The sequence below is a fragment of the Benincasa hispida genome, chromosome 11 (genome assembly GCF_027475165.1).
Source record: "Benincasa hispida cultivar pf3 chromosome 11, pf3_genome.v1.1, whole genome shotgun sequence".
In the NCBI taxonomy this organism is placed as follows: Eukaryota; Viridiplantae; Streptophyta; class Magnoliopsida; order Cucurbitales; family Cucurbitaceae; genus Benincasa; species Benincasa hispida.
The window spans coordinates 68,584,843-68,602,445 of NC_143488.1; the positions used below are offsets into that span (position 1 = coordinate 68,584,843).

Below are 17,603 nucleotides of genomic sequence, written 5' to 3' on the forward strand. Positions count from 1 at the left end.
GGTTAACATCTACTAAGAGAAAAAAAGAACATAAAAATGAATAAACAACAATAAGTCTAGAAATTTTCAAATTCAAATGAAACACTAGATGTTCCATCAATTTTGTCGATTTTCTCTTCAAGAGATTCAAAGAAGTCCGCCACATCCAAATTTATCATATGGGATGGGTCAAATATGTCATTGTTCTGGTATGCAAACTTTGCTTCCACATTTTTCTCTTTTTCCTTTGAAGAGTCTTGATAGAGATCAACTAAATGTTTTGACGTACAATAGGTACGTGATCAATGTTCAGTCATGCCACATCGGAAGCATTTATTTTCAACACTTTTTAAACTCTTATCTTGTGGAGTTTTTTTCTTTGTGATCACCATTTTGTGTGGTTATTTTGAAATTTGAATGATCAGAACGACTACAAAAATAATAATCATTTCTTCCTCTACCACAATCACGACTTCGACCACGATTATTAACATTTATCGCATTCACTTCAGGGAATGATGTTATTCCAGTTGGTCGAGATTCATGATTTTTCATCAATAACTCGTTATTTTGTTCGGCATGAGAAGACATGAAATTAATTCAAAATATTGTTTAAAACATTTCTCTTGATATTGCTGTTGTAGGAGCGTATTCGAGACATGAAATGTAGAAAATGTTTTTTCTAACATATGAGTATCAGTAATTTTCTCTCCACATAATAATAATTTCGAACTAATTTTAAATAATGCAAAGTTGTGATCACTGATTCGAAATCTTGTAGCCCTAAGTGCATCCATTCATAACGAGCTTTAGGAAGAATAACTATTTTTTTTTATGATCATACATTTCTTTCAAAAATTTTCATAGATACGAGGATCTTTTATTGTAAGATACTCTATTTTTAATCCCTCATGGAGATGATAATGAAGGAAAATCATAGTTTTTGCTCTGTCTTATTAGATGTCGTATTTTCTTCTTTAATAGTATCTCCTGATTCATAACATCCAGGTGGATTTCGGCATTGAGTACCCATGACAAATAATCATTGTTGTTAATATCAAGGGCGGAAAATTCTATTTTTATGAGATTTGTCATGGTAGCACTATCATAAAATATTGTATTTATATTATAAATTTAATATGTACTAAATACGCAAAATAACATTTAATTTATTAATTATAATAAAGAGAAAAAAGTTGACCTACCTTCAGCGATCGAAGTGATAGGAACTCGTGCTGATAATGTGTTGTGAATTTGAGGATCACAATGAAACACAAATGTCAATAAAATATAATATTAAAATAAATATAATATAATATAATAAAGTATATAAATATCAAAATAAATAAAGCATAATATAATAAATTATAATATATAGAATAAATAAATAATAAAAGAACATAAATACATATATAGATATAAAATAAATAACTTAAATAAAATAAAGAAATAAAAAAATAGTGAAATTATGAAATTATGAAATTTCCTTTACTTCGCCTCCAAAAAAAAGTTAAAGAATTCTCATTAATATTTTCACACCAACAAAATCTACAAATGGCGACTATTTATAGGAGTCTTGGTAAGTAGAATGTGGAATGATTTGGACACTAATGACGTGTATTTATAAGATATGTGGCATTTAAATACTGAGCATGAATATCTATATACCCTCTATTATAATATTTATAATAAAAATCAACTAAAGATTATTCTTACTAAAATACTAAGGAAAATTATCATGCAATTATTTAGGGAAAAAAATAGATAAAAACAAATGAAGAAAAGAAGATGAAAAAGGTGATCATTAAAACCTACTATCATCTATTTTATATTGACATTTTTTTATGGGAAGATTTTGATTTCGACTTTTTCTCTCTAATATATTAAGTTAATCTGTGCATTTAGATGTATTTTACATATGTTCGTAGGACACATATATGAGATGATAATGGACTTTTTATCAATTCAACTACATTCGAATGGAAAATCGTATAAAAATCAAATTACAAACGCATGAAAAGAAAAATAAAATTATCTCCTTAATCCAAACTTACACATATGGTTTAAGTATCAATACAAATAGATGAAATCAAAGTAGATAAATTAAAAAGTTCAATAAATAAGGGATCAATTACCATTTTAAAGGTTAATGGTTTGATCCTTAATCCAATTATTATTAAATTAACAACACAAACCGAAAAAGTAATTAAACATACGATTTTGAAATTCTTGATCGATATCGTCAAGCTAAATGTATCCACGAAGCTCTATTGTTTGTTCTTTTAAGCCTGATAACAACAAAAATAACATTCATGAGCATCATATTGAAAAATTCTTAAACAAAGAATAATGTAATTCATTGAAAGAAATTCATGTTAAGAAGCATATGGTACCATGAAGCGCTTCTTGTAAAGTTCAACAATCGCTTTAGGATCATATTTTGTTTGCTTGTAAGCATCAATCTTGTTGAACTCCTGCAACAAATTAGTAACAGCTTCTGTAGGAAAATTTTATAGTACCATGATCCAACGGTGCGCGTTATGAATCTTTGAGAGTTTTAACTTTTCTTTTTCTGCCCTTTTATTTTGAAATATTTTTGTTTGGTCCCAAAATGTTTACAAATACTCGTTCGGGAAATTGAAAATTTATCCTATTTTATTCCATTGAAATCATAAATAAAATTATTTATGAATATGACGTCACACTCAATATATGTAACTTCGAATACAAGTCAATATAAATACAATCTTCATTCGATATGATGGGAAAGAAGTATACAAGAATTAAGGGAAAACATTTGGGTGTAGTTTTGTACATCTGTCCACAACCTATTCGGTTATCTAACTATAGTTTGCTACGTGACAAACTCTTATTTCTAGATACACCTAACATATTGTTCAAAATTAGGATACTAAAATAAAATTTACTAAATAAAATCGTTAGAAGTGTATACTTATTTAAGAAAAGAAACTTATTTAGAATTAACGTGATGAGTTTCGTTTATTACCTCGATCCATGTAGCTAGATGAGGTCTTCCTTTTTTGATATCATAGTTGAAAATTTCATTTAAGAAAATATGGAATCTTTCCATAAATGTGATATATGCAATGTCCACCTAAACCAAAAAAAAAAAAAAAAAACTCGGTTATAAAAAGTGTGGCCAATACAATATATCATCTTAAATTTTCAACGTATTTTAAGATCCATTTAGATTGACTTTAAATACAAATTTTCAAGTACAAAATAGTAAAATCACCCCACTGAAGTGACCCAAAAAGAATGGGCCATCATCAAATTTCTGCAAAGCATTCTCCAAGTAATCAAATTGAGGACCTAATTAAAGAAAGAAAATTTAATAAAATCAGCTCTTGTTTTGAACAATAAGCAAAGAAAAGAGTTGAAAAAGAGAGATATATGAGGGCCTTTGCCTGCTTCCTTAGGAGGGTCACCCTTAAATGAAGGGTATACTGCCCCAGTAAATGTATCAATATAAGCTAGCAACTCTTCACCAAATTTCCTTTTAGCAGGATCCTATCATTTCAAACATGGTAGAAGTATTTAATTTAGTGCTTCTCACAGTAAAATGGTAAAAATCTCTCAAATATGATTTTTAATAAACTCAAAAATTTGATGGTACGAAAATCGTGTCAAAAGGTATAAACTAAGACTCCATTACTTTTAGATTCTTATGTCCTGTTTAGTAACTGTTTCGTTTTTTGTTTTTTTTTTTTTAAATTAATTCAATTTTTTCGATATTTTTTTACATTGATTTGCATTTTTCTTAAGCACAATGCTTGAATTCTTAGCTAAATCCAAAAAAAAAAAAAAGTTAAAAGCTATTTTTTTTAGTTTTCAAAATTTAGCTTGGTTTTTTTAACCATTAGTAAAATGTTAATAACAAAAGAAAAAATTTAGAGGTGGAAGTTGTGTTTATAAGCTTAATTTTCATAAACAAAAACAAAAAGTCAAATGGTTACCAAATGACCTCTTAATTTTTTTGTTTTTGAAAATTAAGCTTACAACGGCTACTTTCTTCTCTAAGTTCATATGCTTTGTTATCTATTTTCTATTTGTGTTTTCAAAAACCAATTCAAATTCTAAAAACTAAAAGGAAAAAGTTTTTTGTTTTTAGGATTATTTAAATAGAAATTTAAGCGTTTCTTTAAAATGGGTGAATTTTATAATAGAAAAACTAAGAGAAAATAAATATAACTTTCAGAAATGAAAACTATGATTCCTTTTGTTATTCATTTAGTTTTTTATTTTTGTTTTTGAAAATTAGGTCTATTTTATCTACATTTCTTACAATGATTTGCATCTTTCTTAAGTAAAACGGTTGAATTGTTAGTCAAATTCAAAAAAATAAAAACAATTTTTTGAAAGCTACTTTTTAGTTATCAAATTTTTGCCTGATTTTTTAAACTATTGGTAAAAAATAGATAACAAAGGAAGAAATTTAGAAGTAAAAATAGTGTCATAGACTTAATTTTTTTTTAAAAAAAAAACAAAAACACAAAATGATTACCAAACGCGGAACCTAAAATGAAACTCTTCTCAAATGTGTGTAGATTTTTTTCCCAAAAAAAAGCAGAAAAATTTTGCTAAACTCACATCTGGGAAAAGAGAAGGGCCTTCAAAGTTGCTATCTATGTATTTGATCAAATCAAGGCTTTCTACAATAACTTTTCCATTGTGTTCTAATGCTGGCACCTGAAAACAAGAAAGAATTCTCATTGTTAGTTCTCAAAATCACATATAGTTAGCACAATAAAGTCGTCCTATTTGAATCTCAAACTTTTATTATCTCTCAATAATCGAAATTAAACAGTTAATTTACATTTATCTAGACTAATTTCATGTAACAACAAATTACTGAATATCTTATTCAGTTCTTTTCTACTTTCAAACATCATAATTTAGTTCCTAAACTTTTATAGACATTCATTTTATTTTAATCTTTGCCATTAAATTTACTTTTCATATTCAAGTTAAATCTTACACCATTTTTTTTTTTAAGTTGATACAAGATATGATTTATAAGATATAATTAAAAATACGATCTATCATATTACATGAATATCAACGAATGTTGAGTAAATTGCAAGTATTAAAATGAAATAATAAGAGTTTAAAGGTTCGAATTCTCTCAACCTGATTTATTGTTCAACTCATAATAATAACCAAAACGAAAACAAGTAAAAGTAGAACCCTACCTTGTTTGTTGGATTGACTTTTTCCTTATACCAGGCAGGCCTGTTTTGAAGGTTTAGAGGCACTAATTTAATTTTATCCTGTAATCCCTTAAAAAAATAATAACAACAAACAAATAAATAAAATCAGAAGTTTTTAATTATTGCTGGTTTGGTAACCATTTTTTTTTTTTAAGAATTAAGTCTATAGATACTACTTTTACTTCTAAATTTCTTTTTTTGTTATCTATTTTTTACCAATTCTTTAAAAAACCAAGTCAAATTTTGATAACTAAAAAATAACTATTAAACCATTATACTTTAAAAAGGTGCAAAATATTATAAAAAATGCGGATGAAATAGATTTAAATATTAAAAACAACAATAAAAAATCAAATGATTTTCAAACGGGACAATAAATTGAAATAATGAAGAAGTGAAGAGAGGAATGACCTTGTAATTTCTTGTGATCCAAGCACGCTGTGCAAATGGACAATAGTAAGCCATATACAACCTTCATAAACAAAAACCCAAAATTGTATTAGGGTTATGAAATTAAGTTGTTTTTAAATATAGGAAAATTAACCAAAATATTTATAAATATAGTAAAAATTTTATTGTTTATCTACGATAAACTATGATAGATAGACATAGATAGTCTATCACAGTCTATCGTAGATAGATTATGATATATTACTATTATTTATAAATATTTTCAACCATTTTACCATTTAAAATAATTTCCTATAGAATTTTTCAACTCACTTCCATCAAGGCACATACAAATTAGCTTATTTACCCACTTTTCAGTTTGAACTTCAGTAAGTAGTGTTTTAGTCTGGTTAAAATAATATTTTGGTTTTGTATATTTGAGTTTGTTCATTTTTAGTCCTTATACTTTTAAATGTTTAAATTGTATTCTTGTACTTGTAATAAATCTTAAATTTAGTCTATATTACTAATTTATTATAGTTTTTCAAAAAAAATTTACTATTATCAGCCTTTTCAATATAATTTTTGGATATATATTCACATATTATATTTTCTTACATGAAAATTATTATTATTATTTAACCAAATTTGACTAAAAAACTACACATTTGACGGACTAAATTTAGATTTTATTAAAAGTATAGGGACTAAAAGTAGACATTTGAGAGTATAATGATTAAAATTGAACAAACTCCAAAGCACAAGAATTGAAATGATATTTTAACTTCTTAGTTTTTATATTTTCAAATGTGTAGATTAAATTATAAATTTAGTTTCTCTATGTAACATCCCGAATTTCAGAAAAATTTAAGTTAATTATCTAAAATTATTGAGTTTAAATTTCCCTTTCATTTGGAAAATTGGGGTTAAATTGAAATAATTGAAAAACTTTTATTGATTAAATTGAATTTAATTCATTAGATATTCGAACTGATTATCTTGAAAATATTGAATTTTGTTTCCCTTTAATTTTGAATATTAGGGCCAACTAATAAAAAAAATTAAAGAGATAATTAATTTCATGTGGTTTAATTGATTTAAATATTTAGAAGGATTTAATTTGTATCAAATTGATGGATTTTATGCCTTTTAATTTTGGTTTTTGAAGCCTAAATTAATATAATTTGAAAAGTTAATTGATTTACAAATTTAATAAAATCTTTGGAGATTTTGGAGATATTGTGATAAAATATTTTATTTATCTTTTCAAAATTGGAAAAAAAAAATAAAAGAATTGAGATTTTTTTCGAAATCAAATGAGAGTGAAAAGAGGTCAAAAATTGGGGAGAAAGCAATTTGGTTTTTCAGCGACAGCTTCCACAAAATTGTCGAAGTTGGAACGGTTAGATCACGCTCAAATTTGGTCAATCTGTTCGAGAAATATGGAGTTTCATTTTGAACGGTTGGATTGTTGTTTAAAGCTATGGTTTGTTCGTAATTGCTACTGAATAAAATCTGTAAAACTAGAAATTCTCCTTCTCTCTCACTCTCGCAAACCCTCCTCATGCAAGACCCTCACTACCAGCCGCTAGCCTAAACAATTTATGTCGTCTGACAGCAACACCCGCTGCCTTCTATAGTATCCACGAGCCAATGCATCATCAGCCACCACTTGCCCGATCTTTGCCGGAGTCTTGAGAAAAACCTTGGGTAAGACTTATTTTTCCTTATAATTTGGGAGGTGAAATTCACCCATTTGATTTTAGGTTAGATTAGTAACCTTTCTTAGATTCAAGATTTGGAAGTTTTGGGGCATTGACCATCAAGCTAGAGACCATTTTGTTTTGCAGAAAATTAGTGAAGATCGGTAAGTTTTGTAAGTTGTTGGATGGTTATTCTTTTGGATTGAGAGTAATAGTGGAAAATTAAGTTATTGATTTTGGATTTAATTCTTGATCAGATTGACTAATTGAATCAAGTTTTGGAATTTGTCTTGAACCAAGCCACAACTTTAGGTTGATTCAAGTGTGCTAAAGAAGTTCTAAGGAAATTTTGTTTTGCGTTTTTTTATCAAGTTGAGGTAAGTGATACTATTACCGGTGCCTTCGTGCCAGGCGACCTAGATTTGACCTACCAAGTTACTTGGTGGACTCTGGAGCACGATTTTGTTTGACTTTATGTTTTGCTAGTTGCATGGCAGTTACAAGTATTATGAGCATGTTAAAATTTCTAATCAAAACTGATATTATGTATGTGATGCACGAATAGACCAGTAGAGCGGTTTATTTTCTCGCTTTGACGCATGTTATCATTATGTTTGATGGTGTGCCTACGGGCCGCTAGACATGCGTGAACCGACAGGTTTACGTTCATGTTATATCATGTTTGACGGTGTGCCCACGGGCCGCTAGACATGCATGAGCTGACAGGTTTACGTTCATGTTACTTTTATTTTCATGTTTCATGTTTTGACGGTATGCCTACGGGCAGCTAGACATGCGTGAATCGACAGGTTAACGTTCATGTTATTATCATGTTTGACGGTGTGCCTAGGGGCCGCTAAACATGCTTGAGTCGATTGGTTCACGTTCATATTATTATTATGTTTAACGGTGTGCCTATGAGCCGCTAGACATGCGTTTCAAGGCAAGATAGTACGTCTTTTGGTTTTTCTTTCATCATAAAAAACCGATGCAGCTGTATGAGCCACGGGCTATCTTTCTTTGCTCGTGGATGCACTTTCTTAATTTATGTTTTTCAGGTAATGATAGGAATAGACCGGCAGGTGATGAGAGGGACCTGTGATCGTGCCATATGGGACATGTAAATCACTTCCGCTCAGTTTACGTTTTCAAGCTATTTAAAAGTTTTGATTTGAAACTCAATGTTGGTCAAAATTTTATTTGCTTAAGTTATTTTTTTTCCTTCATTATTTTAGGGGTCCCGAACAAAGGTTTTACTTATTTGTTATTTATTTTGGAAAACTGTCTTTATTATTTTAATGAAATTTATTTTCCTCAATAGTCGAAAAGTTTTGAATGTAAATGTGTGGTTATAAGTAACGACCCTTGTCAGAGTACTCAAAAAGGTCGGGTCGTTACACTTTATTTTGAAGATCTTGACTTTTTGGTCCGTGAACTTTGAAAATTATAAATTTAGTCTATTAGCTTTTTTAAAAAAAAAAAAAAAATCATTGACTACTAGATATAAAATTGAATGTTTAGAATTTAATTGAACATAAAATTCAAATGTATATTGAGTAGATCAATTACTTTTGAAAAAGTTTGAATATTTAAAAGACATATTAAACAAAAATTAAAAGTGTAAGAACATATTAAATATAAAATTTCTATCATTTTCTTAAAGAACCATTTGAATTCAAATTAAAAAACATAAGCAAGTTTCTAGAAACCACTTCTATACTTTAAAATTTGGCTTGAATTTTGAAATCATCCTATAAAGTAAATAACAAAACCAAGAAAGGTAATGGTGAAAATTTTTAAAAACTAAATAGTATCCAAACTCTCCAAATATTTACACAATGATATGATATTCACATATTGTCCAATTTGAGCACAAGTTTATATGGTTGCTTTTGGTTCCAACCAAAAGAGGTATCATACTATTAGAAATAGGTGTCCTCGCTTATATACCATGAATCTTCTTCTTATAATCATATATAGCAAATGTGAGACTTTGATCGCATTATATCACAAACAAGCCTAAAATTATTATAATTATCAAAAACTCGTTCGTGTTTTTGAATTGATAAAAAACTTAAATTATATAATAAATATTTTGGATGAAACAAACACAAATTTAGAAATTAAGGCAAGTATCTAAGGTCATGTGTGGTAATCATTATTTTTGAAAATTAGACCTATTTCTTCTCAATTTCTCACAATGGTTACATATTTTTTTAAGTAAAAGTGTTGAGTTCTTAGCTATATTCCAAAAATGAAAACTATTTTTTAGGCTCCGTTTGGTAATCATGTAGTTTTTTGTTTTTATTTTTGAAAATTAACTTTATTTCATCTATATTTCTTATAGTGGTTTGCATTTTTCTTAAGTGTAATTGTTGAATTCTAAAAACAAAAATAATTTTTTTAACGCTACGTTTTTTAGTTCTCAAATTTTAGCTTGATTTTTTAAATAATTGAAGAAAAATAAATAATAAATGAAATAATTTAAAAGTAAAAGTAGTAGTATTCATATTTTAATTTTAAAAAACAAAAACAAAAAATAAAATGCTCACAAAACAGAACCTAAATTTTAGAAAGTTAAATTGTTTTTTTTTAAATAACGGTAAAAAAATAGATGACAGAGAAAGTACTGTATTACAACAAACAACCTGGTGGTTCCGTCGAAGAGCGAAGGTTGTTCGGCGTCAGCTTCCAATGACAGCGGACGAACTTCCGGCACGACGGTTCTATACAGAACAGAAGAAAATCAAACAACAGAAACAACAACTAATTAACAGATCAACCAAAAAAGAAAAAGAAGCTCAAATGTTAGAGATGAACATGTAAACGAGAAATTTATGTCTTCAGTAGCAAAATACTCACGGAGTAGCCATTAATTTCTTCAGTCCGGGATCTGCGGCGGTTTCGGGGAACTGGTGACGAGGAAAATGGCCGGCGAGAGCCGTTTATATAGGCCATCGTCGGAGCAAAATCCAAAATGTGGACTTCGCAAGCAGTGACGTGGCGGTCGAGCTGGCGGCTCAGTTGGGTATATTTAAAGATGTTCAAGAGACCAAGTGTTCAAAGAAAAGTGTACAGCTTATTTTATTATTATTTATTATTTTATTATTATTATTGATTTGATTGTAAAAGATTTTTTTTTTTTTTTTTCATGATCTTTACTTGGTTTTGTTACGTCCTTCGTTACATAATTTTATTGGATTAAATATATAGAATATGACACCATTAACTTTGCTTTGCTTTTAAGTCTACACCTATTTTCTCATTCCTCTCTCCTTTCTCCCTTACTCTAGCTGCCCATTGACAACGAGACTCGTACCTTGTGACAACCATGGTTATCTTTGTCTAGGTAGGCACCCATGACGAAAAGAGTTCGATCAGAGATAGATAAACGAGAGGAAGAAAAGAGAGAAAGAGATAAGACCGTCTCATAAAAATTTATCTCAAAATTAATATATTTTACAAAAGCAACAATGTACAATCACTTGTTAATCCAAACATAGTTTCATTAATAAGGAACGAATTACACTTCTAAACATTAACGATTTGATCTCTCACCCCCACAATTATTTAACTAAAAAAAGTACAATTATCACATCATTAACAATCATTGGGTTGGGTCAGGTCGAGTCAGTTAAAATTGGAAGCTGAAGAGGATACCAGATTAACACCGGAAGCTGAAGCGTTTGCAGTCGGTTGGTGAAGAAGTTGAAGAGACGGTAAACGATGGGATTCAACCAACTTGACTTTTCTATTTTTTTCTTATTATATTCAATATACATATTTGTTTCTTTTATACAATTGGAATCCTTAATTTGGGAATTTACGAATAATTCAATAATAGAATGACTATACATGTGTTGTGACCTTATTGGTCCTTCTGTAACTAAACTATTCTTCTATTAAATGGTGAGACTGTAATTATGAAGACTTTCCTTGCTGACTGAGTTGCTGAGTAGGTTTTCCTTAGTGATGTGGCTGGTTGTGTTGGCATCCTTAACATCCCCCCTCAAATGAGAGGGTAGTTCTACTACACTGAGTTTGGATCGAAGGTTGAAAAACTGTGAGTGTGTTAGTGTCTTGGTGAGGTAGTCAGCTATTTGGTCGGAGGATGGTACATATCGAACATCAAGCTGACCACTGAGGACTTGATCAGGAACGAAGTGAATGTCGATTTCAATGTGCTTGGTTCGTGCATGAAACACCAGATTTATCGCTAGAGCACCTGCGCTGAGGTTGTCACACCATAGGATTGAAGTCGACTTCTGTTTTACACCAATTTCACATAGTAGTTGTTGTACCCATATGATTTTTGCAGAGGCATGAGCTAGGCTCTGTATTCAGACTTCGTGCTTGACCGAGCTACAAAGGATTGTTTCTCTGAAGACCAAGAGATAAGATTGCCACCAAGAAAGATGCAATAAGCAGCAACTGATTTACGCTCGTCTATATTAGCTGCCCAATCTGCATCAGAGAAGGCAGAAATGGACAGGTCTGACCCTTGTTGAATGTAGAGGCCAAATTGTCGAGTGCCACTCACATACCTTAGTATTCTCTTCACCGTTTGTCAGTGAACGTCCGTAGGTTGCTTTAAGTACTGACTTAGGAATTAACCACATATGTAATATCAGGTCTCGTTGTGGTTAGGTACTGTAGGGCGCCAATCGTGCTCCGATAGATATAGGGATAGTTAAGGGGAGTGCCATATGAGATGGAGAGTTGCTTATTCAATACACTTTGAGAGGGTGTCGGTTTCAGGTCTCCAAGGTCAAGTCGGTGTAGTAGGTTCTCAACATACTTTTCTTGATTCAATATAACTCCATTGGCTACATTGTGCAGTTGGACTCCAAGGAAGTAGCTGAGTTGGCTGAGATCCTTTAGAAGAAACTTGGAGTCCAAGGCTATTACAATCTTGTTGATTACCTGCTGATCGGTGCCTGTAATAATAACATCGTCAACATATACCAGTAATAGTATCAAGGAAAAAATGCTTCGATATATGAAGAGGGATGTATCAAACTTAGCATTCTGAAATCCTCAGCTGCATAGTGCTATCTTTAGTGTGTTGTTCTAGGCCCTTGGTGCTTGTTTTAGGCCATATATGGCCTTGTGTAAGCGGCAGACATGATTTGGTAGTTGGGGATGAACAAATCCTTACGGTTCGCACATGTAAACTTGTTCATCAAGGACCCCATTGAGGAAAGCATTATTGAAATCTAACTGTCTCAGTTACCACCCTTTGGATACAACAAGGCTAATAATGATCAGGATGGTTGACGCCTTTACCTCGGACTAAATGTCTTGAAGAAATCAATGCCCGGATTTTGATGGAAGGCTTATGCTACGAGTCGTGCCTTGTAGCATAGAATAGAGTCGTTAGGAATCCTTTTGATTCTGAATATCCATTTATTCCTTACAATGTTCATCGACGGTAACGGAGGAACTAAAGTCTAGGTTTACTTTTTCATCAGTGCTGTAAATTCTTCACTCATTGCTTTATTCCATTGAGTGGTTTTTAGCGCATCAGTGACTCGTGTAGGTTCGGTTAGGGACCAGTCTTTTTGAGTGTGAGAGGACAGGATTTTGGGTTTGAATATGCATGCTTTTCCTCGGGTAATCATGGGATGAGTAGGTATTGGTAAAGGTTTTGGGATAGTATCGGGTGTAGACTAGGCAGTGGACGATGAAGGTAAATGATCGGTAGGTTGGGCAGTTGACGATGGTGAGTAAGAAGGTAAACGATCAGAGGATTGGGCAGTAGATGATGAAGGTAAATGATCGGTGGGGTGGGCAGTAGACGATGGTGATTGTGAAGGTAAGCGATTAGAGGATTGGGCAGTAGACGATAAAGGTAAACGATTGGTAGGTTGGGCAGTAAACGATGGAGGTAAATGATCGGTGGATAAATGATCGATAGGTAAATAATCAGTGGGTAAACAATGGTGGGTAAACGTGTGTTGGGTAGACGATCGATGGGTAAACGATCGATAAGTAAACGATTGGTGGGTACACGATTGATGGGTAAACGATCGGTGGGTAGACGATCGGTGGGTAAACGATTGATGTGTAAACGATCGGTGGGTAAACGATCGGTGGGTAAATGATCGATGGGTAAATAATTGGTGGACAAACGATCGATGGATAAATGATCAGTAGGTAAACGATCGGTGGGTAAACAATTGATGGGTAAACTACCAGTGGGTAAATGATCGATGGACTGGCCAGTAAACGATCAGAAGAGAGAGGTGGGAAGGCTGGGCTATCTGTAGTGTTATCAGTTGGTGATTGGGTGTGGGTTGGTCTGATTATTGGTAAGGGTGAGGTTGTGGATGTAGAAGGTATAAAGTCACTATGTGGTGTGTTTTGACTGAGCGGCAGCCAGTGAACCTGGTGGACTACAACTTCTTGCTTAGCTGTCCTGTAAGCTGAAGGAGACACTTGACAAGAAAAGTCAGTTTCATCAAACACAACATATCAAGAAATGAATTGCCTACCATTGGAGCTGAGGCATTTATAACCTTTGTGATTCACAGCAGGGCCTAAGTAGATGCACTTTTCTGTGTGATAATTTAACTTATGTGAATTGTATGGTCTTAAGCATAGGAAGCATGCACACCCAAATATTCGAAGGTCCTCAAACTTGAGCTTCTTTTTTAACATTACTTCCATTGGGGATTGTCCTTTTAGGATAGGGGTGGGAAGACCATTAATCAGTAGTGTTGAGTATAGAAAAGCATCCCATCAATGATGTAAGGGAAGATGTGCTTAGGCAAGTAGGGTTAGCCCTGTCTCCACTATGTGTCTGTGCTTTCGCTCAGCCCTTCCATTTTTTGTTGATGTATATGGACAGGTATACCTGAAGGCAATGCTAAGTTGATGACAGAACTTTGTGTATTTTGACAAATTCTCCACCATTATCCGACTGTAGGGACTTGATCAGGGTATTGAACTGAGTTTGTATCATGGTGAGAAAATGTTGAAAAGCTACAAGTATGTCGCTTTTTAATCTTAGAGGGTAGATCCATGTGTACCTAAGATCATCAACAAAGATAGCATAATATTTGTAACCATCTGTAGACAAGAGAGGGGCTGGACCCCACAAATCAGTATGTATAAGTTCAAAAGTTGCAGATGCTCTTGAGTTAGAGTTAGGGAATGCTAAATAAGGCGATTTGCCATAGCTACAAGAATCACAAAATTTGAGCTCTTCATAAGATGATATAGGGAGATTACAGTCTTTGATAATAAACTCTAGTGTTTTTTTATGATGGATGGCCAAGTCTTCTATGCCATGTAATCTTAGACACCCTATGCTTAGAAGATACGCTAAGAGCAAACAGATCTTTATTCTTGTGCACTGGCTACAGTGGTACGCTGTTTTCTACTGACTTCGAGCTAGCTTCGACATCTTCTAACTGATATAGTCCATCTTTAAGCACTCCCTTCATTATTGTTTGTCCTGTACCCTTGTCCTTAACAAGACAGTAATTCGTGTGAAATTTAATAAACACGTTATTTTCTTTTGTTAACTTAGATATACTGACAAGATTTTTTGCTATGGCAGGCACACATAACATATCATTCAGTTTCAAATTGCAGACATCACTAGACAAGCAGTTCTAACATGAGAAATTTCTAGAGTATTACCATTAGCCACAGTGACTGCTTCAGTACCTGAGTATTCAGTCGGGTTGCCAAGATTGTTGAAATCTGAGGTGACATGATTGGAGGCACCACTGTCAGCATACCAATTAGCATTAGTCATGTTTTCTTGTCTTGTCAGAAAGGAGTTACTTCCTTAGGCAGTGGCTAGGGCTGTTGGATGAGACTGTGTGTTTTTGGTCTAGTTGTTGGGGAAGGGTTGTCCCATTTTTTGAGGAGAACTGGGAATAAATTCTCTATTATACCTGTTGAAGTAATAAAACGTTATGTGCCCAATCTTCCCACAAACCTGACATACAGGTTTGTTGTTGTTCCTTCCCCTGCCTCGACCTCTACCATGACCACCACTACCTCGTTGTCCTCCCCCAATAGACTGGTTGCTGTTTTAGGCTTGTTATTTTGGTTGACATGTCTTGTATTTGTCATATTCCCTTAAGCATTATTGACTTGGTTGAAGCATACTATTGTCTTCTGGTTCGACTAATGTTCCGGCCTTTTTTCATACAGGAGAAGTTCCTACTGCATATCAAGCCACGACATGTCCGCTCTCCCTTGGATTGTGGCCACGATGGCATTTTACTCTTCATTAAGTCCTAGTAGCACCTGCAAAACAAGAGCTCTCGGTGGCACTAGACTACCAGCCTACTCGAGATTATCAACATTCATTTTCATAGTTCAAAGATAATCTTCCATTTTCAAATTATCTTTTCTGGTTGTTTGAAACACATGTCTCAGATAGTCTTCTTCAGCCCTAGACTGAACACCAAAGAGTTATTGGATGCTGGTCCACAGATCCCTTGCACATTCACACCTCATCACTTGAATGGCAACCTCTGATGTCATGGAGTTATACAGCCAGCCGAGGAGAAGTTGATCTACAGCCATCCACGCTTCATATTAAGGATTTACCTCATATGTTGTCGACTAGCTAGAAGCTCCACTGCCGGAACTTCCTTCTGCGCTGAGCGGAGCAACTTCTGCTCCAGTCGATCCAGTCGCCATACTCTCACCAACTGCAGATTGTAAAAACATGGGGGGACATACCTTTTGTCTGGTCAGGTACCCTTCGAGTCGGTAACTCCGAAGGATTAGAAGTGTCAAGTTTTTCCATAGAAGAAAATTGTTGCGATCGAGTTTGATGGTGGTTATCTATTGAGAAGTTGGTTTAAGGGTGGGTTGCTGAAGTTAGCTGTGCCGAGGGTGGTTTCCTTGATTGATGTTGGTCATTGTTCACTCTAATACCAAGTTAAAATTGGAAGCTGAAGGGGATACCAGATTAACACCGGAAGCTGAAGTGTTTGCAGTCGGTTGGTGAAGAAGTCGAAGAGATAGTAGACGATGGGATTCGACCAACTTTGCTTTTATTTTCTTATTATATTCAATATACATATTTGTTTCTTTTATACAACTGGAATTCCTAATTTGAGAATTCAGGAATAATTCAACAACAGAATGGCTATACATGTGTTGTGACCTAATTGGTCCTTCTGTAACTAACCTATTCTTCTATTAAATGGTAAGACTGTAATTATGAAGATTTTCCTTGCTGACTGAGTTGCTGAGTAGGTTTTCCTTTGGGGACGTGGCTGGCTGTGTTGGCATCCTTAACAGAGTCGGTGTTGTTTTTTGGACCAACCCAAAAATTCAAGTTTGATTAGGTTAGCAACCTAAAAGACTTGAACAAAATCTCCAACCCAACCCCTTAAAATTCGGGTTGAGTTAGATTGGGTTGTCAAGTAATAACTTATTTTTATATTCTTAATTTAAAATACATAAAATTATCTACGACACATGACTAATAACTAAAATCTTATACAATTCCAATCTTAAAAACAAAATATCTCTAATATTTATTACAAAATTTAAACAAACACAAACATCATAAAAATTTTAAAAATATATATATTAAAAATTCAAAATTTCATTAACCCAAAGTAGTCAAACTTTAAACAAAGAGAATTATATTTTTTTTTAATTAATATATATGTAATTCAGATTGGGTTGGGTCAACTCAAATGTTTACTTAACCAACCCAATCCAACTAAAATATAAAAAGTTCACCTAGGTTGAGTCAGTAGTCTGGGTTATTTGGATTGTCAGATTTTTTGAACACTCTTACTTTTAGATATTGTTAAAAGGAAATTAGGCATTATTCCTAATTATTTTATTTTCCATTATTATTTCATTTTTGGTATTTTTCATTTATGTATTTTTCTTTTTTGGTTTATTGGTGTCTATTTATTTACCTTATAAAAGGTTGATTGTGTACTGAATTACTCTAATTTTATTCAATAATATACAAATTTAACATGGTATCAAAGTCTATTAGGTTTTGTCTCATTAAACCCTAGCCCCCAAAGTCCTATTCATTCTCTGTCTCTATCGATCATCGACGGAGGTAAACCCATCAGCTGTTACCAAAGGGTTTTCTATTCGTTTTCTCTATCGTAGATTTTCTGTCACAACTTTGTATATCAGATTGCCCAACCCCCGCCTAGCTGCAAACTGCTTAGATCCATTGTCTCTCACTTCTTCCATGCAGCTGTCGATCGTTAAGCCCTTACCCAAATCCAGGTTTCGTTGTTCGTCTTGGGCCTCTACCCTAGCCCACGACATTGCCGCTCGTATAGATCGTATT

At 32.7% G+C, this 17,603-nt stretch overlaps 1 protein-coding gene across 2 annotated transcripts; it reads right to left on the reverse strand.

Annotated features, from left to right (window-relative positions):
* Positions 1-1,995: 1,995 nt before the first annotated feature.
* On the reverse strand, positions 1,996-10,296 carry LOC120091544 (glutathione S-transferase L3-like). Of its 2 annotated transcripts, none has more exons than XM_039049629.2 (10): positions 10,166-10,296; positions 9,952-10,029; positions 5,622-5,682; positions 5,193-5,270; positions 4,591-4,689; positions 3,408-3,510; positions 3,236-3,312; positions 2,987-3,094; positions 2,373-2,453; positions 1,996-2,267 (listed from the first exon to the last, which is right to left on the reverse strand). In XM_039049629.2, the coding sequence occupies exons 1-10, from the start codon at positions 10,174-10,176 to the stop codon at positions 2,262-2,264; spliced, it is 702 nt and encodes a 233-aa protein (XP_038905557.1). In that variant the 5' UTR covers positions 10,177-10,296; the 3' UTR covers positions 1,996-2,261. The 2 variants fall into 2 exon arrangements, with proteins under 2 accessions (XP_038905557.1, XP_038905556.1); XM_039049628.2 differs by having other exon boundaries at positions 5,193-5,279.
* Positions 10,297-17,603: the final 7,307 nt, after the last annotated feature.

Excerpts from the sequence above, each read along its gene's own strand:
- LOC120091544 (XM_039049628.2), bottom strand. Across the intron at positions 5,280-5,621 it reads GGATCACAAGAAATTACAAG|GGATTACAGGATAAAATTAA; the intron begins GTCATTCCTCTC and ends TATTTTTTTAAG. Across the intron at positions 4,690-5,192 it reads AAGTCAATCCAACAAACAAG|GTGCCAGCATTAGAACACAA; the intron begins GTAGGGTTCTAC and ends TCTTGTTTTCAG.